At 43.4% G+C, this 27416-nt stretch overlaps 1 protein-coding gene across 1 annotated transcript in view; it reads left to right on the top strand.

Annotated features, from left to right (window-relative positions):
- Positions 1 to 27065, top strand: part of KIF14 (kinesin family member 14) — a 64721-nt gene extending 37656 nt beyond the window's left edge. The window contains exons 20-30 of the mRNA XM_084778994.1: positions 572 to 665; positions 1342 to 1471; positions 7612 to 7712; positions 13185 to 13279; positions 15797 to 16021; positions 16213 to 16397; positions 19685 to 19840; positions 21102 to 21221; positions 24505 to 24579; positions 25414 to 25543; positions 25867 to 27065. Coding sequence (XP_084635120.1) covers positions 572 to 665; positions 1342 to 1471; positions 7612 to 7712; positions 13185 to 13279; positions 15797 to 16021; positions 16213 to 16397; positions 19685 to 19840; positions 21102 to 21221; positions 24505 to 24579; positions 25414 to 25543; positions 25867 to 26219 — 1664 coding nt within the window. The 3' untranslated portion in view covers positions 26220 to 27065. The remainder of the gene's footprint in view (positions 1 to 571; positions 666 to 1341; positions 1472 to 7611; positions 7713 to 13184; positions 13280 to 15796; positions 16022 to 16212; positions 16398 to 19684; positions 19841 to 21101; positions 21222 to 24504; positions 24580 to 25413; positions 25544 to 25866) is intronic.
- Positions 27066 to 27416: the final 351 nt, after the last annotated feature.

Below are 27416 nucleotides of genomic sequence, written 5' to 3'. Positions count from 1 at the left end.
GCACGTGCACATTGTGGCGTTTTCATGTTCCTCCCAGTAAATGAATGTTAAAAATATTTATTAAGGAAAGAGTATTAGGGTGTTTCTCTCCTCCAGTATGCTTTTTCTGTTCTATACCATTCCTTCAATACAGGACAACTAACGTTATATAAAGTCTTGGCTTAAAAGAGTTGAAGAAAAATTACTCAAACACTGCCCTTCTCTTGTGATACAGGGTTAAAATCATTCATTCAATGCAATTTAAAAAATAATTTACTATTATTTTACTTTTTATATACACGGTGTTTTGCCTACATGTATATCTGTGTACCATGTGCATGCTTGGTACCCACAGAGGCCAGAAGAAGGCATCAGGTCCTTAGAGAACCAGAATTACAGATGGTTGTGAGCTGCCTGTGGGTGCTGGGAATTGAACCTGGGTCCTCTGAAGGAGCAGCCAGTGCTCTTAGCCACTGAGCCATCTCTCCAGCCCCTGGTGTCGGTATTTTTATTAAGGTATTCTAACTAGTGGTATATGATATGCTTGTAATCAGACGTGCATTTTGGTTCTAACTTGCATGCTGTGTGTTAGTTCAGCCAAACTGGAGCTCCATGAAACTCTCCATGATGATCCAGGAAGCCAACGCCATCAGTGACAAATGTAAAAGATACTATGTTTTCAGCAGGTGAGTAGTTTTTACACTCATTGACCTGTACTTTTTTTTTTTTTAAGTTTCTCTGACGTCTATATAGTAGTCTGTGTGTAGGAAGAACAGATATCAGAATCCATGATACAAAGGCTTTAAGATTCCATTTTTAAGAATTTACTGGGGTTTCTTTTGGGCTGAGATTCTCTTTATTCACATTCCATTTTTATTTTATTTTTCTGGGGCTAGAGAATGAATCCATGGCCTCATATCTGTTATGCATGTTCTATGTCCCTAAGCCACACCACCCAATCTTACAGCTTTTTAAAAGATTTATTTGTAATATATATAATTATATATAATATGCATTTATAATATAATATATAATATACATAATATACAATATAATATATAATATTTATAACATATGTGTATATGTATATGCACACACATATAATGTATCATAATGTACATATGTGTGCCTGTATGAGTTTATGTGTACCATGTGCACACAGTAGCTATTAGAGGCAGAATTGGGTGTCAGAGCCCCTGGAACTGGAGTTACAGGTAGTTATGAGCCAGTCAATATGGATGGTTGAAACCAAACTTGAGTCTTCTGGAAGAGTGGTGTGTGTTCTCTGCCTTGAGCTGTGTCTCCATCCCATGGGTGTTCATATGCTTTAGGTTCAGTGTTTCTCTTTGGCTTTTCTTTCAGACATGATACATCAGACAGAGGTCGTTCTGATACTTCCGTTCGAGTTCGTAACCTACAGCTTGGGATCTCCACTTTCTGGAGTCTGGAAAAGTTTGAATCTAAACTTGCAGCCTTGAAAGAGCTTTATGAGGTTTGTGATATCGAAAGCTATGTAAACGTTTTAAAAATTGTATCTATTTATTTATTTACTTACTTACTTAGTTACATGTCTGCATGTTTTGCCTGCATGAATGTGTGTGTGTACAACTTGTGTACCTAGAACCCTAAGAGGCCAGAAAAGGGTGTTGGATCCCCTGGAATTGGGGTTAGGTACAAAGGGTTGTGAGCTAGCATGTGGGTCCTGGGAATCGAACCCATGTCCTCTGGAAGAGCAGCCAGTGTTCTTAAGCACTGAGCCATCTCTTCAGCTCCTCTCTAAACTTTTAATAGCGCAGCTGGTTGTGGTCATGCATGCCTATGGTCACAGCCTTGAAATGCAGAGGCACAAAGATCAGGAGTTTGAGGCCAATCTGGTTTATATGAGACCCTGTCAAGCTCCTCCCTTCCCAAAATAAAACAAAATATAGAAATGACATGTTCTTATTAAATAAGAGTAAATCCATCTGTTCCTGAGATCCCCACCACTAACAGCTGTGTGACTCTGCTGTCCCTGTGGGTGCCTGTGGAGTTTTCCTGGTTCACTTCTACATAGTTTAAGTGTGACAGTGATTCAGTGCTGATACAGTGTTCCTGTAGCTGTGTGCTTTCCAAGCTTTGCCTTTAAGCTTCAGGGAAGACAGACACAGAGCAAGTCACATGGCTTGAAATTACCTCCTTGTGCCTAACAGATGTATGCTTTTACATATTTTGCCATTGTTGTCTTCTGGGCATTTCCAATTGTTGCTTTGATTGATCACAATTAAAACCATCTTTTTGTTAGTTTTAACATCTGTTTTCTTGCCTTATATTTTCCAAAATGGTAACAAAATATTATAGTTTTTGTTTGCTGTACTTTGATGCTATACATTATTGCTTGTTGTAAGTATTGCCACAAAGTAACATTGGGAATTTGATTGGCTTTTATTTTAGTAACTAGTGAAGTTAAGGCTTAACTTTGTTTCTTTATAGTAAAGTATTGTTTGACTTCTTTCAGTTTTTCCAGAAAGGGCCTAATTTTGGGGCGTAGAGTCTGTCACTGAACCTGGAACTAATCAGTTCCACTAAGGATCTGCCTGTCTGCTTCTCCAGTGCTGAGACTGCAGACACCAATGCACCCAGTGTTGAGTACACACAGATTCAAGTCCTATACTTGGTTAGCAAGCATTTAACTGACCGAGTCATTTGCCCAGTTCTATGTGACTTTTCTATTGGTTCATTTTGTTTTCAGATAGAATCTCATACAGCAACCATTGGACTTGAACTTGTTACATAGCTAACATGACCTTAAATTTCCGACCTGCCTGCCTATTGGGATTAGAACAGTCCATTTAACTAGGACTTTTTTTTTTGCTTTTGGTTTTTCTTCATGTAGCCTTGGCTAACCTGGACTTCCTTTATAGACCAGGCTGGTTTCGAACTCACAGTGATCCGCTGTCTCTACCTCTGAAATGCTGGGATTAAAGGTGTGCGCTACCATGTCTAGCCTGACTAGGACATTTTTAATTCAGAGTGTTTGCTGTGCTGTTGTTCAGTCCTCTACATTTTTTGTTTGGTTGCTTGGTTGATTTTTTCGAGACAGAGTTTCTTTGTGTAGCTTTGGCTGTCCTGGACTCACTTTGTAGACCGGGCTGGCCTTGAACTCACAGAGATCTGTGTGCCTCCCCAAGTGCTGGGATCACAGGTGTGTGCCACTATGCCCAGCTAGCGCTCTACATTTTTATTTTAAGGTTTATATCTTTGAGTCAAATGAAATTTGGGACTGGGGAAATGGCTCAGTGGCTAAGAGCTCATACTATTTTTGCAAAGGACCCCACATTCTCTTCCTACCACCCACGTCAGGCAGCTCACAGCACCTGTGACTCCAGCTCCAGAGGTCTCCAAAACTCTGGCCTCCATGGATAAGTGCACTATTTGGCCCATACAAGCACATATACACAATTAAAACTCTCTTTGGTTTTTTGAGACAAGGTCTCTCTAGGTAGCCCTAGCTATCTCTAAAATGCACAGAGATCTTCCTTCTAAAAGGTGTGTGCCACTATGCAGAATTTTTTTTAAGGAAAATTTATTATGGCATTTTTGAGGAGTATAAACTTGAAGTTATTTTTTTCTATATTGTTACTTATTTATCCCTAATGTAATTGCAACATACATTAAATTATAGTACTAATGTTTGTCAAATATTCCACATTTAAACTATGTGATTACCAGAATTATATTCTATAAAACTAAGATACTGCTGAAAATATTATTTGTTAAAGCCTAAAAGGTGTTATCATAGCTTTAATTTGTGAATTATTGAATCAAAGTGAAGATAATTAACTCAATCTAGAAGATAATAAGACAAAGGAAAGCAAGTAAAGGGATCCTTATGAGGAAAAAAGGAGTAACTAGTGAATTATACCTTTGGAGACTTGAAGAGACATGTGATTTTAAGAAAGATGTCATTTATTGTAGTCTTAGCACTCAGGAACCCAAGGGGTTCAAGGTCATCCTTGGCACATAGACAGTACAAGCCTAACCTGAGCTATATGAGACCCTGCCTCAAAAAACGGTATTTAAATTAAGATAACAAGTTGAGTAAAAAGCTATATCACCAATAAAATTTTATGCTATTTTTACCTTTCTTTACCTTTATTATATTTATTTGTGTGTATGTAAGGGAGACAGACACACACAGAAGGTGGGTATAAGGAGCAGAGGAGCCTGGGAGAGCTGATTTTCCCTATTCTCTGTTTTCACCATGTGGGTCCTGGGGATTCAAAGCAGGGGCCTGAACCCCCTGAGCTGCCTCACTGTCCCTGCTTGTCTATATTTTCTAGGTTTCCTATGAAATAATGTGTATCACCACAGCATCTTCACACACAGGCTACTATGCTTTGTTCTCACTCATCGCTCTCTCCTTCCTGTCTCTCAGGGCTCCCTGTAGCTGGGCCCCCCTTCCTGTCTCTCAGGGCTCCCCTGTGGCTGGTTTCCGTCCCTCAAACTCTTTTGTGCTTTTGTGTTACATCACCATCTCGTCTTCTTTCTCATGATTCCCCTATCACACACATGTAAACACACACACACACACACACACACACACACACACACACACATACCATTTTAAATCTAAGTTCCATACATAAGAGAAAACAACTAAATACCATTGCCTTTCTGAATCTGGTTTATTTTGCTTAGCATAATGATTTCCAGTGCCATTCATTTTTCTGAAATGTTATGATTTCAGTGTTCTTGGCAGATGTATAAAATTCATTGTGTGTATATGTCACAGTTTCTTTATACATTTATCTTTTGATTGACATCTAGGCTAGTTTCCATTTCCTGGTTATTGTAATGTTGTAAACATTCTAACAATGAGCATGGGTATTGAAGTATCTCTGTGGTATGTTGCCTTAGAGCTCCTCCTATGCTATTTATTTGACAGTCTTCTAGAGAAGAAAGACATTCTAGGAAAAGATAAATTATAAAAGCTGGCTTAGTGGAAGGACAGCCATGTAATAATTTTAAAAGTCTGTCAATGAAATAAATATATAAAAAAAAAACAATTAAAAAAATAGGTAGGAGCTAGATGTGGTAGCTCACACCTGTAATCCCAGCTCTTAGGAAGCTGAGGGTATCAGCTCAGTGGTTCAGGGCTAGCCTGTGCTAAATAGGGAATGGTCTGAAAACATAAGAATTCAATAATAACTAAAAACGGGCAGTGGGGAGAAATAGAGAGGAGATAGAAAGATCCCGATTCTAGTCAACTTTATGAGTGCACACTTAGGGTGCCAGAGAAAAGATAGCTCTGTTCGGTGGGAAGTGTTGTAGAACCTGTCACAATTATGATGCTTAGAGTAAACAAAACATAAGAACTGTGCTTGGGGGCACACACCTTTAATCCCAGCACTCGGGAGACGAGGCAAGTGGATCTGAGTTCCATGTCTACATAGAGATTCGTAGGCCAACCAGGGCTACATAGAGAGACCCTGTCTCAAAAAACAAAACAAAACAAAAAACCAAAAAGCAACTACCACCTCCAAAACCAATGAAAAAACTGAAAACATGACTCAGATGACAAACCAACCTTAGTATGAACTAGAAAAATCCTGAGTGAAACCCACCAAACCAAACCAAATGGCATGTTTCTTTTTGTTGTTGTTTTTATAACAAACAAACAAACAAACACTTTTATCATGAGCAAGCAGTGTTTATTCCAGAAAAGCAAAATATAGTCTGCTGCTTTTTTAACGTGTGTGTATTCTGCCTGAGTGTTCATGTGCACCATACGCATGCCTGGTGCCCTCGGGATTCAGAAGTGGGCATCCCATCTACTGGAGCTGGAGCTGCCAAGGAGATGCTGGGATCCACCCAGGTCCTTTGCCAGAGCAGCAAGTGCTCCGTAACCACGGAGGCCACCTTCCAGCCCCAGCAGAGCCTGGGAGTGTTCTGTCAGAGCCGTGACAGTGTCTCTCTCTAACGTGATGGGCTTGTGGGTGGTTCTCCTTTGCATTTGTGTTTATACTTATTAATGATATCTGATTTTATATTAATGTGTATGAATGTATTTAAAACATCATTGAAGGCATTGCTCACTCTTGCCCTGTTGTACACACTAAACTCTAGTATGCAGTCAGTTTGACTGGCTTCCTGCTTTTCGATATTCACTGAAGTTTGCTTAGTTCTTACACATGAATAAATCAACCTCTATGGTATCTAGGTAGAGTTTTGAGATTGCTTAAATATCTGATGTATAGATTATCATCAGTATATTCAACCAAGAAGTGATTGTTGTATGTACACGATTGTCTGTGTGTGCATGCATGCATGTGTGTGTGTGTGTGTGTTTAGGGGATAGAATACGGGACTTTATGCATATTAAGCAAGCAGTTTATCACTGAGCTGCTTGCGCAGTCCAGAACTGCACCTCAGTATTACCAGATTATTCTCTGTCTCCCTCAGAATTTTACTGTTATGTGTCTCTTGTAATTCAAGTGGTTTTTAAAAAATTGTTGTTTATGACTTATTTTTATTTGTATATCTATGTGCTTTTGTGTTATATGTGCACATGTGTGTGGCCTGAAGAAGATATCCAGTCCTCTGGAGCTGGAGTTCACAGCACCAAACATGCGGTGCTGGGAATGGAACTCAGCTTCCTAAGTTTCAGTTTATTATTATTTCTCTCTTTCTGTCTGTCTGTCTGTCTGTCTGTCTGTCTGTCTGTCTGTCTCTCTCTCTCTCTCTCTCTCTCTCTCTGTGTGTGTGTGTGTGTGTGTGTGTGTGTGTGTGTGTGTGAGCCAGAGGACAGCCTCAGTTCCTATAGCTCACTATATAGACTAGGTTATGGACCCGAGAGACCCACAGCCTCCCCTGCACTGGGATTACACACGTGTGCCATCACACCCTGTGTTCTTTACATGGGTTCTAGGAGACAAATTCAGGTTCTTGTGACTGCAAGGTAAGAGTTTTACTGACTGAGCCATCTCCCTAGTCCAGGTTACTATTTTTGAAGTATTTAATAATTTTTGTTTTTATAAGACTTATTTTAATTTCCCAGCATCATGTGATTGCAGCCGATTTGTTGTTGTTTGGTTAGTTTTTTAGGTTAGCCTTTCAAATAATGGATAGTATGTTAGTATATAAAATAATGGATTTTTAAAAAGATTTATTTATTATAGTGTATACAATTCTCTGCCTGCATGTACACCTGCAGACCTCCAGAAAAGCAGTCAGTGCTCTGAACCACTGAGCCATCTCTCCAGCCCTAAATAATGGATTTTATAATGGTATCTGAATACATGTTTTCATTAAAATTTGGTATGATTAGTTTTTAATTTGATCAACAGTATGATACTATTTTAAGACTAATCAGATATGCTGGATGGTGGTGGTACACATTCTTAATCACAGCACTTGGGAAGCAGAGGTAGACAGAGCTCTGTGAGTTCGAGGCCAGCCTGATCTACAGAGTGAGTTCCAGGACAGCCAGGGCTACCCAGTCTCAGAACAAAAACAGAAATAAAAAACTAATCAGATAACCTGTAATTTGCTAGTTTTATATTTTAAAATAATAAAGATATTTAAGCTCTTTTACTGATTTATAAAACATTTTTCACTTGTAGTCAATGGAAAGGCTATATTTTATTTTCCTAGAGTAATGGTGGTGACAAGGGTGAGGATGTCTTTTGTGATCCTGAAGATGAGTGGGAACCTGACATCACAAGCACACCGGTTTCTTCCCTTTCTAGAAGGAGGTAAATTTGTTTTGTTACTGCTTTTCTTGTGTGTATATACAAGTATATAAACTACAGATTTATATAATATATATATGAAGTTACCATAGGAGACCTGCTGTCATGATATGTTTGTAATGGGGACCCAGAAATATAAGTGGCATTAATGTTAGTGATCAAATTACAGTGCATGTATATTACATTGTTTATCCGTTTGATATATGAACAAAAGTGTTCAGTATTTTATCATAGTAGTTTTAAGAGCAGCTAGAATGGCATCAATTTGAATTTCCTATGTAAAAAAGGAATGGCATTGCTTTTAATATCTCAAGATTCTGACATATTCTGTGATATTATTGTAAGTTACACATGTTTAAATGCAGTCATGTTAGTATGGGCACCACAAAAGAATAAATCAGTGTAATACTGAACATCTGTACATGATAAGTGATATCTATAAAAACAAACACAGGGCTAGAGAGATGGCTCAGAGGTCAAGAGCACTGACTGCTCTTCTGGAGGTCCTAAGTTCAATTATCAACAATCACATGGTGGCTCATAACCATCCACAATGTGATCTGATGCCCTCTTCTGGCCTGCAGGTGTACATGCAAATAGAGTACTCACATACATAAAATAAATAAGTAACTCTTAAAAAACAAAAACATAAAATGTCCATAGTGGGTAGATGCTTTTCATGGAAAACGTAGCTCTGCTTCCATCTCAGATGCTCAGAGTTCAGAAGCAGATGGCGCTGAAAGGCACTGGCCTGGAACATCTAGCCCTTTAGTTCTGTTGTTATTAAAAACAAATAACTTCTATGATGGCTTCTGCCTGCCATGTCCTGAGGAGTCCCAGGTAAATAAAGTCCCCCATCCTCATGAGCCAGGCCCTGGAGAGAGGAGAGGCACGAGATAAAGACAGAGGAGAACATCATGTTACACATACTTGAGATGCAGGATCAACAGGACTTGGTGACTGGTTGTGGTTAAGGCACTGACAAGTGCAGGCTTGCTCCTGGTTTTGAGCTGGGGAAAGCAGTGTATTTGAGATGGACATAACTTTGCTGTTGGCTGTGATGACCGAGATTTCCACAGGATGTTAAGTATGTGTTTAGTCTGGAGTGTTGGGTGAGGGAGTTTTCAAGGGGTGAACATCGGTAGCATTGCCCCAGCCACAGGAGCGTTGTCATTTTGTCATCCTTGAGCGTACTTATGGAGCCTGGTGATGTGGGGCATGTCCAGGATCCCAGCATGGGGAAAACAGCCAAAGGAGCATGAGTTTGAGGCTACCCTAGGCAGCCTGCCTCTGCCTTCCGAGTGCCGGGGCTAAAGGCTTGCATCACCACCACTGGGCAAGATCCTATCTTAAGCAAACACCAAACAAGCTCTGCATGGTGGCACTCAGGAGGTAGAGACAAGAAGATCTTGTGATCTGTTAGTTCAAGGCCTCTGATCTACATGGCAAGTTCCATGACAGCCAGGGCTATAAAAAAAGACCCTATCTCAAAACAAACAAACCAACCAACCCACCAAAAAAAATGAGCATTATTGAATACTTGACAAGATGATCTCATGCAGTACTCAGCACAAACCTCTGAAGTAATGTTATGACCACCCATTTCACAAATGTAGAAATTGAACCTTTAAAAAGATTGAGATTGAGCTGGGTACAGTGGCACATGCCTGGGATCCCAGCACTCAGGTGGCAGAGGCAGGCAGATCTCTGTGATTTCAGGCCAGCCTGGTCTACAGAGTGAGTCCAGGACAGACAGGGCTACACAGAGAGACCCTGTCTCAAAAAACAAAACAACAACAAAAAAGAGATTGTGATCGGTAACTTGCCCAAAGCCATGGGTCTGATAATACAGTGAGTTTTGGCTGTCGGGTCAGTTTACGTGAACAGGAATCTCCTGACTTTCCTGACTGTTGTAGCATGTGTTGTCCCCACTGCTCATGAGAAAGAACTTTCTGCTTATTTTTTTTAATGTGTGTGTTTGTGTGTGTGTGTGTGTGTGTGTGTGTGTGTGTGTGTGTGTGTGTGTGTGTGTGTGTGTGTCACATGCATGGAGGTACTGGTGGAGTCCGAAAAAGGGAGAAGTTCTAGGAAGTTTGAGCCTCCTGACATGAATGCTGGGACTTGAACTCAGAGCCTCTGGAAGAGCAATGTGCCGACTAGTTTTCTGTCAACTTGACACAAGCTAGAGTCGATTTGGAAGAGGAAATGTCAACTGAGAAAAATGTCCCCACATGATTGGCCTATGGACAAGCCGAGGGAGGGCCTAGCTCACTGTAGTGGATGCCACCTTCAGACTAGTGGTCCTGAGCAGGCCACTAAGCAGCACTTCACTATGGCCTCTGCCTCAGCTCCTGCCTCCAGGTTACTGCCCTGTTTGAGTCCCTTTCCTGACCTCTTTCAGTGATGAGCTGTGGTAAGGAAGGAATAAACCTTCTCCTCCCCCAAGCTGCTTCTGGCCATGGTGTTTTGTCACAGCAATAATAACCTAAACTGAGACGAGCAGCAGCCACCCCTAACTGCTGAGCCATCTCCCCAGCCCTTCTACTTAAGCAACCTTGCCTGTCCTGGACTCACTTTATAGACCAGGCTGGCCTCGAACTCACAGAGATCTGCCTGCCTCTGCCCCCCAGGGCACTGGGATTAAAGGTGTGCACCACCACGCCTGGCTCTGTTTTAAACTTTTCTGTCAGAGACGGAACTACTTTATGACAACAACCTGTTACTTCTGTCGCATTTGCTGCCTATTAATCTCTAGTAGGAAGTTGCCGTGACATCACCAGAATGTTCTGAGTGATGTGCCGCACAGATCCTGAGCTCTTTCACTGCTGAGAGCACGTATATCTGCACCCCTCAGCGGTAGTGCAGTGAAAGGTCACAGACCCTCATATCAGAGTGCTGGACAAGTGACTGTGCATCCCTGGGTCCCTGACAGAGCAGCTGCCATTCTGGCTGCCTCGGTGGCCTCTGTGGTTTCAGCGTGGGAGATGATGTCAGTAGTGGCTGCTTAGACTGTTGCAGACTTTAACATGCTGTAAAACCCTAGGTCTGTGGTGAATCTCAGAGGTGAAGCTCCCATCTAGAATCGTGAGTTACATCCACTCTTCAGTGCTGAGATCTTACAATACAGAGTAGAGACCATTTCTGATCCAATACTGGTAAATGTCTACAGTGATGTCAATGGGTGATTTGACCTAAGGATGAGGATGCTGCTAGGCTGGGCCACTAGTGTGACCTAAGGGTGGTCCTTGATGGAATGATGTATAGGGCTTGAAGTAGCTAGGTCAACCTAGAGTCATAATAATGATGACCTCCCCAAATGATGACCAGACCAACAAACTGGAGAATGATTTATGAAAACCCCTGTGTTTTAGGATTACTGCCTTCTCAATAGTAAGAAGGCAGTTCATTCTAAAGCATGTATAAGCCTTTTATGTAAGCTTATTACACACATACATAACATATATACACTGTGGACCACAACATATGATCAGCGAGCACTGATGTTTGGCTTGTTGAATGGTGCTGATTTCTGTCTTACATCTGTTGATTTGGGTTAACAACAAGAAACAAGCAAGTTAAAAATGTGGACCTGAAACCAAGATTCCTTTTCATATTTTTCAAGATTTTGAAATTAGGTTTTTCAGGCCATGCATGGTGGTGCACACCTGAACCCCAGAACTCAGGAGGCAGAGGCAGGAGGATCTCTGTGAGTTCAAGGCCAGCCTGGTCTACAGAGTGGGTTCCAGGACAGCCAGGGCTCTTATACAGAGAGAAAAAAAAAAGAAAAAGAAAAATCATTGGGCAAGGATACTCTTGAGAACTTCTGTAATTTAACAGTTTCATATTTTTAAAATGAGTTACTCTTAGCCTGAGACCTTGTGCATGAAGTTTCAGCCTTGTGGGAATGTTTATGACAGTTACAGACTCTGAGACTGCCTGCAGGTAATAGAAAGGCTGACAGATTATTCCAGAGCCGGCTTCTGGCAGCGCTGTACCACAGCTGCTGTGCAATAAACCAGTCTGGTCTAGCCGCCCATAAGTCATGTGGATTGTTGACAGCTAAAAGTAAATTTCTTCTCTCAAATTGAACGAAAACTCTTTGAAAGGAATGTGACAAGCATTTTCTTAGTTTAAGCATTGTTTAATGTGACAGTGTCACAAGAATAATAACTTCTCCTAGCTTAACTTACCTTTCTTTTTATCTCTAGAAAAGTAAGTACTTGGAAATTGATAATTTCTCTTTATCTTCAGTCATATTTCTGTGGTTTTATTTATTTTATAAGAAGTTATAGGAGATTTATATTTTAAACTCTTAAGCTTTTGTGGACAAAGTACTTTGATTTAACAATCTCTTCAACAAATAGTATTTCCTTTTGGCAAGTGAACAGTAGTAGAAAGTTAGACTAGGAAGGCACCGAAGGGTCGCCTGTATTGCGCTGTAGGTCACTCTCAGGGACGTTGATTCTCACAGTGAGCTGGACTTGGAGTCTAGAAGTTACAGGGAGAGATGCCGTGTTTTCTAGGCTGATGGAAAGGAGCAGGGGAGAGGTGTCCCTTCCTTCTGGGGAGTACCACTCTCACAGGCATGCTTTGCACATGGTCTACTTATATGCTTTTTTTTTTTCTGAGACAGGGTCTCTCTGTGTAGCCCTGGCTGTTCTGGACTCACTTCATAGACCAGGCTGGCCTCGAACTCACAGCGATCCGCCTGCCTCTGCCTCTCGAGTGCTGGGATTAAAGGCGTGCACCACCACGCCTGGCTACTTCAATGCTTTTTAAAGCTAGATCATTTCCCTGTTAAGTGCCTCCCCCTAGATAATTCAAGCTGATCCCGGCCCATCCCCCAGCCGTTTTTCTTGCCATCGCCCTCCGCCCCCCCATACTTCATAGAAAGTACTCTCTCAGCCCCTTGCCGATTCTTCACGTTTTACCACCAAGTCTTCCCATGTCCCTGGCCTGGCTCTCAGATGCCATTCGCTCTCCCCAAGCCTGCTAACTCATGCTCATCCTTCAGGGCCACTGGTCCAAGAGGCCTTGCCAAATCCACAGCCCAGACTACCAAAGCACTCTCTGCCCTAATAGCACTCATTCAACTGGGTGCCAGGCTCCTCCCTTTGGCCAGATGGCAGATGGCAGGTTTCCAAGCTGTGTTCAGAGCCTAAGTAATAGTGCACAAGGAATAATTATTCCATTTCACAAACTATTTTAGGGCAATGCCTGCACGTAGGAAAATTCTTGCTCAGAGATTGAAACGAGTTGGAAAGAACCCATATACACACTCATGATAAACTGTTTTCCTGCTGCCCTGAGATGGGGGGGTGGGGAGGGGATGTCTCACGTAGGCCGTACTGGCCTCACACTCCATCTTCGGTCAGCCTTCTAAGTGCTGGGATTATGTGTTTCCACAAAGCTGGCAACATTCTTCGTACTCCTGTGGTGTACAGTGACCAATCTTACGGTTTATCTTTGCTTCAGGAGCAGAAGTTTGATGAAAAATGGGAGAATTTCTGGTTGTTTGCATGACATACAGGTCCATCCGACGCAGACTCTGCATTCTTCACATGCGCCAGGTAGGCTTTCATCAAACTGTCCTCGTGGTAACGAGGTTCCGCTCCTCCTTGTTCCATGGGCTTGTGAAAAGTCATTTCATTTCTCAGCATCCGTGTTTCCTTCATAAAATGAAGGCGTGGACTGAGTGGCTATTCTGTTTCTCAAATTCTGTTCTCTGATTTGTTTTAAAGCCTGTTAGTTATGGGTAATTCAGATATGGGAAAATATGTTTAGAAATGTCTACACACCAGGTGTGGTGGTGCACACCTGTAATCCCTACACTCTAGAGGCGGAGGCAGGAGGGTCTCTGTGAGTCCGAGGCCAGCCTGGTCTACAGAGCTAGTTCCAGTACAGCCAGGGCTACACAGACAAACCCTGTCTTGAAAAAACCAAAGCAAAAGAAAAAGGAAGAAATGTATGTGAATATTTCTTTATTAGTACAAAAAAGGCAAACTGTACCAGAATATGTGTTATACACCGTGATGTGTTGAAGAAGAACTAAAAGAAGGCAAGTATGTGATGCTTAAATGACGCCTGAAGAACTAGCTGACAGGCGGGCGTGCTGCTTGTCTGTGAGGATGTATTGGACAGGGGCAGAATTAGGGGTTTTGTGTGTGTGATGGGAATGCTGCGGCTCAAGCCTGTTAGGCAAACACTGCATTACTGAGCAGCACCTACTCCAGTAGTTACTCTAATTGAAGAAAGTGTTTGGAAGCTTAGTGGCAGAGGACTCTTCTTGTATGCTCAAGGCCCTGTAAAATGCCAGCTGCACAATAAAATTTAAATATATATCAAACCTTATAGGAAGTACTCCCCTGAGAAATTATTTTGAACCGTATTCCTACAATTAATTTCCCCTTAGAAGGGACGTTGCACCATAGCATTGTGTGCATAACTACCTATAGGAATTCAGAGCTTGAACTTGCTTGGTGCAGTAGTATACACATGTGCTTCCCGTGCTTAGGAGATGGGGGCAGGAGCGTTGCTTTGCCCAGGAACTCAGGAAATGTAAAGAGACCCTCACCCTAACCCTGTCCCCAACTCCAAAAACAGCGCAAGCTCACCAACCCCCAACAGTGGACTGCTGAACGAGAATAAAAAGAAGGAATGACTCGGTCATACAACCTAAGAAGAGTCCTCAGACTGTTAGGTGGGAGAAGCCAGAGACAAGGATGTGCAGTTCAAACACAGGCAAAACTGACCCGCTGCGGCAGAGCCACGGCAGAGTGCCTGCTTTGGTTGCATTTTGATTTTTTCTTTTGAGGCAGGGCACCACCAGACCCTGTTGGCTGGGATGCCTTTAAGAAAGAGGAACCTGTTGAGAAGGGTTATTGAAATGTTATGTGTTGATCTAAGGAGGTGGCTGGGGGTGGGGCTGGGGGTGGGGGTCTGCAGACATGAGTAAAGACCAGCATGTACCATAAAGACCTGTACATTTTATAGTCTATAATTTGTACTGAATAAAAAGCTTGAAATGACTGGGCTGGAAAGTAGGCTCAGCAGTTAAGATCAGTTGTTGTCCTCACAAAAACCTGAGGTTCAATTCCCAGCACCCCGTGGTGGTTCACAACCATACTCCAACCCCAGGGGATCAAATGCCTGCTTCTAGGTGTGCACATGGTGCACAGACATTCATGTGGGCAAAACACTCAGACACATAAAATAGTAAAATAAATCATCTAAAACGTTTCAAGCTTGGAAATCACTATTTAATGTATTAGTCTATTTGGTAAAGGTCCTAACGGAATATGATAGGAATCAAAGGAACTATCGATCATCTTCTTCAGTGAAATTGGGGTTTGGTTTTGTTATTATTTTCTCAAAATTAGCTTGGGAAAAGATAATTATTATCCTTAGAACTTGTTGATGTTGTTATCCATTGGCTACGTATATGTTGGTGTGAGCACAGATATGCACACGATAGCCATGAGCATGCGTGTACACACACACACACACACACATTTATCCAGTACAGAGAGGCAGGTGTTTTATACAAGTGTTATATACCTGCCTGCTTTTCTGGCTTATGAGTTAATTTCCTTAGGTGTTAGGAAAAATTAATTGCTATCAAGTATAGAAAGGTTAAGTTGAAACCAGGCAGTGGTGGCGCACACCTTTAATCCAGCACTAGGGAGGCAGAGGCAAGCTGATCATCATGAGTTTGAGGCCAGCCTGGTCTACAGAGTGAGTTCAGGACAGCCAAGGCAACACAGAGAAACCCTGTCTTGAAAAACCAAAAAATAAAAATAAATAAATGAGAGAGGGGGAGAGAGAGAGAGGTTGAGTGGAGTATTTGGATTGTCCAGTTACTTACAGTGAGGATGAAGAGCTACTAACTAAGCCTGTGGGCTCATGCTAGTGGGAGGGTGATTGGTCCCTACATGGAACTGTGTATAGAAATAAGAGTTCATTGAAATAAGAATAGCCTACTTTGAATTACTGGCTGCTGATTCCCCAACGTACCTGCATCCGAGCGTGTGCTTGAAAGTATCATGCTTGCAAACTTGGCTTACACTGGCTGTTTTCTGTTGACGTAGGCTTAATAGAAAAACCAAGCACCATTTACTCAAACTCATCAGAATCATTTCTTCCTGGAATTTGCAAAGAATTGATTGGCTCATCGATAGATTTTCTTGGACAGAGTTTTGATGAAGAAAAAACTATAGCAGATAGCCTGCTGGATAATCTTCTTAAGCTTTATAACGGGCTGTTTGCCATCTCCAAAGCCCATGAAGAACAGGATGAAGAAAGTCAGGACAACTGTAAGCAATCCCACTGCTCCTTCCCACCCCTGTGATGGTGGCTCTCTGCCCTGCACTCGTTATTTGGGATAATTATTTGATGCGTCTGGCCGGCATCTCTGGACCATGTTCAGATGCTTTAATGGCGGCCATGTGTGAGTCCTTTTATTTGGAGACTATTTCTTGCGGTAATTTTCCTTCTTCTTTCCAAGTGTTCTCTTCTGACCGGGCAGCACAGGCACTTACCATCCAGATCACTTGTGCCTTTGAGCAGCTTGTGGTTTTGTTCAAACACTGGCTGGCTGATTTTCCACCTTGTACCAGCTCAGCGAGGCTTGAGGATGAATTGAGACAAGATATTAAAAAACTGGGAGGCTATTTACAGTTGTTTTTGCAGGTAAGTCAATTTCTTATTTTTGAAGAATTTGTTTGTTCTAAAGCTATTTATTGACTTTTTTCCTACTTGTATCGTCCCTAAAATTACACTGAGGATTTCTGGGAGCTTCCTGTTCTGAGGTCCTAAAACTGTAGGTGCAATTGGCTTACTGAGCAAAGACTTGCTTGTCCTCTGTGTCCTGAGTGGTTTGCAGACACTGGTTCATTTCGTCCTTGTGACAACTCCCAGATAGGTGCTGCCGCCACTATTTTATAGATAAGGAAATAGATGCTTGGGAAAGGACTGATTCGCCCAGTGTTGTGTAACTACTACGTAATAGGGTGGATTTGAACGCACAAGGTCTTGGGCTGGTGTTCTCTGCTGGCCCCCAGGTGAGGTCACTGGAAGAGAGGCAGAGTCTTGCTCTGGCTGTGGCTGGCTCTCAGCTGTGCTGAATTAGTTACAAACCTCTTGATAGAGTAGTGAGAAAAGGAATCTTGTTTCCTGCTACTTCGTATGAAGTAGCGTTGGGCTTGCTTCCGTCCCCTAGAGTGCAGAGAGGCATGGAGGTTCTGCACACAGAGGAGGGGTCCGGGCTCCTTGCTCCCCTCTCCCCTGCTGGGCCTGAAGTGTGGGCCTGGCCTCATCATGCTCTGTCGTGGTAGCGCACCATCTGAGGGGTGTGCGCGTGTGACTGGGAGTGAGGCGGACATAAGGGAAGGGCCTTCCTTTAAGGGAGTCTCTGAGGCATCTTATAACACATATGCTTGGTCAGAACTTCACGTGACCACGGCTAGCTCTCTCTGTCATCAAGAAGTGGATTTTCATTCTAGGCACCTATGGATCAGGTTAAAAAGAAAGGATTCCATTATGTGGAAGAATAGCACATTGTTGCTATGCCAGAGATCGCGATGAGAAATTCTCCGATAGATGAGAGGGGAAGCGAGAAGACACCAAGAGGGTTAAGTTTCACTTCTTAAAATGGGTACCTACACTTACTAGATTGTTTGGTCACATTTTATGTAGTGATATGCACTACATGTTTTATGTAGTAATTTTCACATTATAGATTTTACGCTTGGGGGTGTGGGGGAAGTTACACACGCCATGGTGCATGTGTGGAGGTCCAGGGCAACTCTGAGGAGCCAGTTTTCTCTTTCCACCATGGGGTTCTGGAGACCACACTGAGGTCATCCGGCTTGATGGCAAGCCCCTTCGCCCTCCGAGCCAGCCATCTTACCAGCCCCAACTTTGCACATTTTTGTAGTGGACTGTTCGTTGTCATAAGTAATTCCTGAGTGGGCCGAGTCAGGAGCATCTTTACTAATTTCTCCTAGATCTTTCTGGGTCTCCTCAGCTTGGTTGGGTACCTCTCTTGCTTGCTATTTTGTCATCCTCGAGTCAAGCTACTCACTATTCCTTTTAATATGCCATCCTGTTAATAGTACATGTACTTCAGTGGCAGTAGGCTCTCTGTAGGTGCAGGACTCGGAGTGTCTTTTCACAAGGCCTCATGATGTGATAGCTAGCTAGGTGGATGTTTGCTGTTGAGTGAAGGTTAAATTCACATCGAATGAGGGGTCACTTTGGATATAGACAGTAGGGAAAGAGACGAACAACACAGAGGTGCCTAGAGACAGATGTGGGTAAACTTCAGGTGAAGAAGACCTGACAGCATAGAACCATGAACATAGAAGGGCAGAATAGGTCAAAAGGCAAAGCCAGGGTCAGAATTGAGGGTGTGTCCTGGAATCAACCCTAATGGAGGATTATAGCTCACGATGGTCTGAGGTAGAAATGAAAGGAAGGAAGTTAAGAGGTGTGTGCATACGTGTGCCTCTGTGTGTGTGTGTGTGTGTGAGAGAGAGAGAGAGAGAGAGAGAGAGAGAGAGAGAGACAGAGACAGAGAGAGAGACAGAGAGAGAGACAGAGAGAGAGACAGAGAGAGAGAGAGAGTGTTAGAGTTAGGGTGGGCATATACCCACAAACCAAAAACTCTCTCTCGATGTTTGAAATCCTGTGCTTAAATCTTTATGTTAATTTGTGGCCTTAGGCAAACTGCTATGCTTTTTGAGTCTCTCCATTTTCTTGCCTGGAAAATAAGAATTGTAGTACTTACCTGGCAGGGTTACTGTGATTATCAGATGATTCATGGTCTAAGAGAGTGATCTGCCTGCATGTACACCTGCGCACCAGAAGAGGGCACCAGATCTCATTATAGATGGTTGTTAGCCACCATTCGGTTGCTGAGAATTGAACTCAGGACCTTTGGAAGAGCAGCCAGTGTTCTCAACCTCTGAACCATCTCTCCAGCCCCCACTTCCTACCTTGAAACTTTCCTTCCCTTCATTTTCCTGGAAGAATGCTTCGAAGCTGAACCATCAACTTCAACATATAGCCTTGTGAGACACATTCTATACAATGAGTAAAGGATGGAGATGCAGGATGGCTGGGAAGAGGTTAGGCTGGGCTCAGAAAGACTCGTGGGAAGCCGGTGCCGCCCAGAACACTTTTCTGGTAAAGCGTGGTGTAATGAGCATCTTCCATATAGCAGGCAGAGACAGGCATTCTAAGAGCTGCAGAGGGGAGGGACCAGAAAGAAGATCCATCTGTGCCTGCAAGACAGACGCATGGAGCGCATTGGGATGGCTGGGGTGCTTTTTCTTTCTCCTCCTCTGCTTTGCCTTCCCCTGCAAGAAAAGAGAATAATTTTAGTAACTGTCTGTTAGGTGCGAAAGTTGAAAGGTCAAAGGCACACCATTTCTTTCCTCTTTTTGATACTTTTCAATCCTGCCTCAGGTTTAGCTTCACGCTTGCTTTATGTTCCCCTTTACTGTGTCAGGTCTTTGAGGGAGGAGGGCTGTACTTGGTTCATGTTACCAGTGTCTGTGCCGGCGCTGCATGCTTTGTTTCTCACAGGCATTTCATGGTCACTACATTATGGACTTGACTCTTAGGCACACGAGTATGTTACCCGCATGTATGCCTGTGCACCACATATGTGCCCGGTGCCTTCGGATAACAGAAGGGGGTGTCAGATCCTCTGGAACTGGAGTTACAGGTGGTTGTGAGTTACCTAATGTGGGCGCCAGGAATCAAACCTCTGTCCTCCGCAAGAGCAGCCAGTGCCCTCACCTACTGAGCAGTCTCTCCAGCCCTGTTGTTATCGTCAGTTTCAGTGCTGTGACTGAAGGCCTGCGTCCAGCTCCTCACGCCGGCTAACTTCCCCCGCTGCCCCTGATGTCCTTGCCTCATCACCCCTTAACATCTCAGATGTGATACACTGCCTGTCCACTTTTATTTCATAGGGATGCTGTTCGGATATTTCATCGATGGTAAAAGAGGCTCAGAACAAAGTCCTCGAGATTATACAGCAGGCTGTCTGGTGTGTGGGTCAGCTAGCCGTTCTGACCGGGAGCAAGCTCTGTCTTCTAGAAAACAGCAGCAAGATTTCTAGTGCCCAGGTAATGTCCAGTGTTAGTTCTGGAAGCCTTGTGAGAAAACACTGGCAACTTCTGGCAAAAGTATCTCTGCGCAGAATAACTAAATAAGTGCATTTCTTTCTTTTTTTTTTTTTTTCCCCAAAATAACCTGTACTTTTAATAGTTTGGCCATAAGGCTTAAGATTCTTTTGGTCAGAATTGGGTACAATAAGGCCGGGCTGCCCTCTCTTGGTGGTTTGCATGTGTGTGTGAGTTTGATCCCCAGCACTTGTAAGTGCACATTTGTAATACAGGCTTAGGGGCAGAGACGGGAGGGCCACAGCAGGATCATCCTTGGCTGCAAAGCAAATGTGAGGCCAACACAGGGGTGCTCACCTGTGACCCCAGCTCTTAGGGCTTGAGGTCAAGGATAACTTGGGCTACATAGTGAGACCAACCTCAAAAACTAAAGGAAGGAAAAATGTCCTTTCTGTCTATGGTTGATGGCCGCTAGTAACTGTGGAATGTGGTCTCACCCAGTCTACACAGAAAAACAAAACCAATAATTGTAGAATATTTGTATTTACCCACTTTGGGTTTTTTTTGTTGTTGTTGTTTATTTTGTTTGTTTGTTGCTTGGTTGGTTGGTTTTGGTTTTTTGAGACAGGGTTTCTCTATGTAACTCTCTGACTGTTCTAGGCTCACTTTGTAGGCCAGGCTAGCCTCGAACTCACAGCAATCCGCCTGACTCTGCCTCCCAAGTGCTGAGATTAAAGGCATGCGCCACCACGCTGGGCTCTGCCCACTTTGTTTATGCTATGACTAATACTATATTAAAATGTATTATATCTATCAAATAAATCCCTGCCCAAAATGAACCTTCTTTCCAACATAACACATGTGGTATATACTAAACTACAATTCTGTTTATTTTATTTCCCAGTAGATTTTCTTATACTAACTTTAGCTGAATTTAATGAATGGAGTAGATTGTAGTTTCACTATCTTATAATTCTGAAGAGTGTATAAACCAGGCAAGTGAGATGGCGCAGTAGGAGGTGCTCGCCATCAGCCTCATGACCTCAGCTCACCCCGTACAGCTGTCTGTGATGACACCCCCACAGCTGTCTGTGATGACACCCCCACAGCTGTCTGTGATGACACCCCCACAGCTGTATGTTCTCTCCTGCTCTCCCTCCCTCGTTCCCCCCCATATACAAATGTAAAGTTTTAACATGTATATAAAGATTTAACACATAAAACCTGGGCTCGCCAGCTAAAAGTGCGAAACCTCTCCTAACAGGAATTCACAGCTGCTCTCCAGGATGGCGCAGCCTCAGGCATGAAGAGTCTCATAGACTCTGGGCTGGAAAAAGCGCGGGAACTCAAGCAAGGCCTCTCAAGGCAGAGTGCACAGGAGGAGGTAAGCTGGCCGAGGAAGGGTCTGCGGCACTACAGTTACACACTTAATCTTTTTTTTCCCTGGGTTTTTTTTTTAAGATTTATTTATTTTATTTATTGCATTTGAGTGATTTATCTGCAGAAGAGGGTATCAGATTACATTATAGATGGCTGTGAGCCACCATGTGGTTGCTGGGAATTGAACTCAGGACCTCTGGAAGAGCAGGCGGCGCTCTTAACCACTGAGCCCTCTCTCCAGCCCTACACACTTAATCTTAAAAATGGTTTTATTTTCGGATGTATATTGTCTGGAATACTTTAAATTCTACAAGTAATACTGTAATGCAGTGAGTTCTGCTTTTATATGGTATGTAGCTTAGTTTGTAATGAATTATTTCTTTATTGAAGAGGCAGATGGTGCCCTGTCCCTGAGGCGCCTACGCCATATGGAGGGTGGCAGCGACACCTACTGTTCACTCTCTGGATGTCTTTTTCTACTTTTCTGTTCCATCTTTACTTTTCTACCTTAAAAAACCGGAAGCAAGCACTTACCAATCCAATCATCTTGAACTAAATATTTTTTCCAGAACATTCACACCCATGATTTCACACCAAGGCACAGGCCTGGTAAAGACGTCATTGACTCTAAGAGTGTGCCTGGCGCTCTCCAGATGGCTGACACTACCTCACGAGCAGTGCTGGGGATGCAGGCTGGAGAGAATGCAGCAAGTGTTCTTGCTGAGGGCTAGGCTCAGTTCCCAGGACCCACTGCTCTGTAACTCCACTTTCAGGGGATTTGATTCATTCTAGCACACATATGAGACACAGATATACGTACAGGCAAAATACCCACGCATATTAATTTTAAAAAAATACTAGAAACTGTGGCCAGCAGATGCTGAGTTGCTTACACATGTTGTATTCTCTAAATGTCTGCCTTTCTTGCTAGTGGGGTTTTGTTTCGTTTTGAGACAGGGTTTCTTTGTGTAGCCCTGGCTGTCTTGGAACTCTCTTGTAGACCAAGCTGGCCTTGAACTCACAGAGATCCACCTGCCTCTGCCTCCCAGGTGTGGAGACTAAAGGCCTGCGCCATCACAGTTGGCTTGTGTATTTTTGTTCATTCGTTTTAAAAGATGAACAAAACTAGAGGACGTCATATCATCACTAAATCAAGGTCTATGGGTCCTGTGCATCTTCAATAGACACGAGGCTGATTCAGGTTCTGTAGTGGGACCTTGAAGAGAGGGATGTACTGGACTCTTAGGCCGTAGTCGGCCCTCTGCTGACCCTCAGGAGCAGCCCCATCCCTCACTAATATCTTCTCTCTGTTGCTGGAGTGCTGGCAGTAGGTGCAGAGGGTGGCTAGGACAGTGGAGACAGAGTGACACCCAGGAAGTGCTTGTCCTAAGTGTGACAGCAGGCGTGGCATTCTCCTGGTTATTGTATTCTCCTTCCTCTTGTGGGTCTGCTGTGTGCCACTGCAGTTTGTTACGTGCTTGGATTTCAACGCATTGTATTCTCCCCTCCCCCCCCCCCCTGTGTGTGTGTGTGTGTGTGTGTGTGTGTGTGTGTGTGTGTGTATGTGTGAGTGTGTGTGTGTGTGTGTGTGAGTTTATGAGTGTGTGTATATGAATGTGTGTATGTGTGTGTGTGTGTGTGTGTGTGTGTGTGAGTTTATGAATGTGTGTATATGAATGTGTATGTGTGTGTGTGTGTGTGTGTGTGTGTTTGCACAAGTATGGATATGTGCATGGGGGGGAGGCCAGAGGTCAACATGTTCTTCAGAAGCTGCCCACCTTGGTTTTTGAGACAGACTCCCTCACTAGAAGTCTCCTGTCTTTGTTTCCCCGGCACTGGCATTGCCAGCCCATGCCACCATGCTGAGCTCATTCTGTGGTTGCTGGGGACTGAACTCAGGTCCTCGTGGTAGCATGGCGAGTGCTTTACCAGCTGAGCCACCTCAGTTGTATTCTTTATGATTGTATTCTTCCAACTTAAAAATAGTTAGAGCTCTATAGCAGGAGCTGGGGAGGTGGCTCAGCAGGGAAGAGTGCTTACTGGGCTCAGAATCTCAGCCCCTTCAGGCAGCTCACAGCCCCCCGTAACTCCAGCTCCAGGGCAGGCAGATCTCTGAGTTCAAGGCCAGCCTGGTAACAAAGTGAGTCTGGGACAGCCAGGGCCACACAGAGAAACCCTGTCTCAACAAACCAAAAAAAAGAAAAGAAAAAGTACATCTCAAGTGCTTTATAGGCTCACAGAGGGCACTGGGACTTTAACTTAAGAGCTGGGTTCATGAAATAAAAAATGGAGGTGTACTTTTTTTGGGGGGTAGAGACACCATCTACCACGTAGCCCTAGTTGGCCTGGAACTTCCTTTGTCCTGCAGGCTAGCTTGAACCTTACAATAATCCTCCTGCCTCTCATTCCTGAGTACTGGGATTATAGGAGTGCCGCCATGGCCTACTTCTTTTCCTCTTACTGTAACAGCAAGTCTTGAGCGACCTAGACAAGAGTTTAGTGGGTAAAGCCAATTAAACATACCACAGACACCCCTTGCAGAAGCTCGGCTCCACCTGATGGGGGCACCAGGGAGCAGTGGAGCTGCAGCTTCTTGTGTGATTTAGTATAAGACGCCCACCACTTCTGAAAGCTAGGAGTTACCACCTGGGATCTGACTGTCAGTCTGTAAGGTGGGAAATACCATGGGCGGGATAAGGTGGGAAATACTATGGGCAGGACATAAAATATTTCTATGTTATTATTAATGTATGTGTATGTGTGGGGACTTGTGTGTCACATCACGTATGTGGGTGTCAGAGGACAACTTTATGAAGTCAACAACCTTAGGTTCACAAGTTTGCACAGCAAGTGACTGCATTGCTGAATCCAAGGTTTTCTTTCTTTTCTTTTTTTTTAAATATGGAAATCATGTGTCATTTGTTTTGAGGGAAATTCCACCTATATGACTTAAGTATCTTCAAGCTGTTTTCTGCATAACTCACAAATGGAGCTTCCTTCTCTTCTGGTCTCACACAGATCTAAAAATTGTGTTCCTCCTCCTCCTCCTCCTCTTCCTCTTCTTCCTCCTCTTCTTCTTCCTCCTCCTTCTTCTTCCTTTTCTTATGATAAATATTTCTTTCTGGCTGTCCTGGACTTGCTTTGTAGACCAGGCTGGCCTTAAACTCACAGAGATCTGCCTGCCTCTATCTCCCGAGGGCTGGGATTAAAGGTGTGCGCCACCACTGCCAGGCAAAATTGTGTTTCTTAATGATAATTTATATACAAAATATTTATCATTTCTGTAGGTCGCCAAGCAGATGAAAGCTAATGCTGTGACACTGGTCGGGTCTCTTGAAAGTACCTTTGCTGAATGGAAAATAGTAAGAGAAGCTTTGGTTTTTGTTTAATCGTGGCTTTTGGTTCAGTTGTCGCTGGGGACAGACGGCTCCGCTGAGATTGTTAGCCAAGCACGCTTATGTTTTCGTCTTCTTCAGCTGACTTAACGCACTGGTGTTGGGTACATGATGGCACAGTGACAATTAGGTACCAGTGTCGGCGCTTGGGCTGCTGTTCTGCATTGCACCAGTCAGTAGCTCCTGCCTGCAGAGTCAGGAAACTGCAGGACTTACTAACGTCTCATCTATTTCTTAGTTACTGGCGTAGGAGCTGCCAGCTTTTGCCTGACTGTAATCATTATAGGCTAAAAACACACTTAATAATTAATGTGCTCCAATAGATGTAAACTAAAGTATTCTTATGTAACAGATCTCACTTTATAGAAAAAGGTAAATGGAGCATAAAATCAGTGTACTAAAAAGGACAGTAATGCCCATGGCTGAAATATTTAAGGAAAGTAAATATTTAAATAAAGTAAATGCTGCGAAGCTGATTTCTTTGGAATTAAACGTTTACCTTTTATGGCACTGTGTTTCCTTCTGTTCCTTGTGCTAGGATGCTAGGGATATGGTTTAAATTATGACTAAATTCTTATTGCTTTTTAGAAGTAATCATTGTTAATTTTGTATTTTGATCTTGCTTACAGAAATGAAGTTATGCACTGGTGAGAAAATTAAATGTTTCAGTGTAATTTGTTATTGATATAGTTTTCTTCTACATAGTATAAACTGCCTTAATGATACAATTCTGAGCAATTAAAATCATTGTGCATGTCATCTATCTTATCTATAATTGAAATATGAATTTTGCTTATTCAGAAAGGCTTCAGAACTCAAGTACAAGAAGGCTCCGGACAAGGTTCCAAGATGTTAACTCTTGCGTCAGAATTCTTGAAGTTAAAACACTGCTTGGAGAAGACCATTGAGATTATTACATCTGCCCTGAGAGGTGCGCCCTCCCGGAGGGATCTGGAACCAGGTAACCCAAGAACTCAGACGTAGCTCCCTTTCTCTCTGAGCCTGAACTATGACTGCAGCCCACCAAACACTGCTCCAACGCCATTAGTTACCAGTGTAGGCGCTGGTTCCGCATAGCCGGCTCAGTCAGGAAGCCGAGGGCTTGTCCGTCAGAGAGGCACTCTGCGGAATGACCTTCAGTGGTTTGGGTTGTCGTGTGCGGTCCCTTTTACTTATAAGATCCCCAGAGTCATGTGACAGTACCTGCTGACACCTGGAAAGGATAACCCACTTTTTCCTCTCCCTCTTGCATAGGGTGCCCCAGTGACCTGCATTGTCTCCGAAGCTGTACTGAAAGCATCTGCAGCCTGGCTCGCAAGCTTCACAGAGACTTTGGCGGCTGTGGGGCTACACTGCCTCCTCGTGCTGACTGTGGGGAACTAGACTCTCTAGCTAAGTCACTCCTCTTATGTTTTGAAGGTGGAGAAAGACCTGGTTTGTTGAAACCCTGGGCGTCTTGTCACCAGACTAGCAAGGAAGGGCAGTATAAGTCAGGCAAGCCTGACTGCAGTAGGAGCGTATCGACCCGTGCTTGTGAGCCACACATAGACGCATCCCCGCCAGTGTCGTCACAGGACTGCACCCCCAATCGGATTCAGTGGGTGTAAAACCATTGCACAGGCACTTGGTGACCGCCCATGACCAAAGAAAACACTCGGTGACAATTTTCCTCAGTCCGTGACTGTGTGCAGCCTCTTGTTGGGTATGGCTAATACAAACAATGTGGAGTCCTGCTTTCACAAAGCCTCAGTGTACACTCAGAATTTTATAAGCAAACAATTTTTAAACAAAGAGTTTAGCATGTTGGGACAATGGCATCAGAATGAAATTAAGGTCTCAGGACCAAGTGAGTGACTGTGTCCCACGGTTCTCAGTGCCTTGAGTTGTAAATGCTTACCTTTAACGCGGATACAGCGTCTCTAGCTGGCTCATCAGTCTGTTGGCAGATGGTTATTTTCTCATGAGTGGATATCTGAGCACTTGGCTGCTTTGGGCCTATGCATTCTCTCCCCCAAATGTAGCTTATAAGATTAAGCGTATGGCAGAACTCTCAACACACACTTAACCAAGGCAGCTTACTAAAACTCTTTGTCAAAGTGTTAACCACTTACCATCTTCTATAATAAATACATACATTTTATTTCTTTTCAAACTGTACATAGCTACCTAAAGATAACATAATACATATTAGTAATATGCCCAGATGGCATCATAGTTTACTGTGTTATCCATGTTCCATAATGGTTGCTTTATTTATAAAAATGTTAAAGTAGTTGTGAAATGTGTCCGGAATCACTTAGAGGATCAGAAGCTGGCCCTTTTTTGATAGCACTCACTTTGCTAAAGGACGATTAGTTTATGTGTTGTTTGATGGAGCTTAAAGATCCTTATTATATTTCATAGCTTTTCAAAACCCCTCATCTGCAATCAAGTAATAAAGATTATATCCTACATTCGTGTATAACTTAAGGAAATAGCTTAACATTTTTGACCTCAAGAATATGTGTAATTTAAAAGATACTTAGTATCTTGGCCTGGGAGAGCTGAGCAGGTTCTGGAGAGAAAGTCTTCTGAGTAGCCTGACCCTTTCACTTAGATGCTAGCCTGTGCCTTCGGTAGCTCGGGGAAGTTGGCTTGAATACGCCTGCTGTTCCTCTATGGGGAGAGACTGTAGAGCAGGACTCCCTTGGCTGAGCAGTGAGGATCCAGCCCTTGTGCCTCCGGGAGCTTTGAAGTGGTGCAGTGTAGTCACCAGGCCTCCCTGAGTGCCGCTGTCCTGAAGCGCGGCAGGACGGAAGACCTGT

This window comes from Acomys minous (assembly GCF_964271855.1).
Source record: "Acomys minous genome assembly, chromosome: 1".
Taxonomy (NCBI): Eukaryota; Metazoa; Chordata; class Mammalia; order Rodentia; family Muridae; genus Acomys; species Acomys minous.
This window is presented reverse-complemented; position numbering and strand designations above follow the sequence as displayed.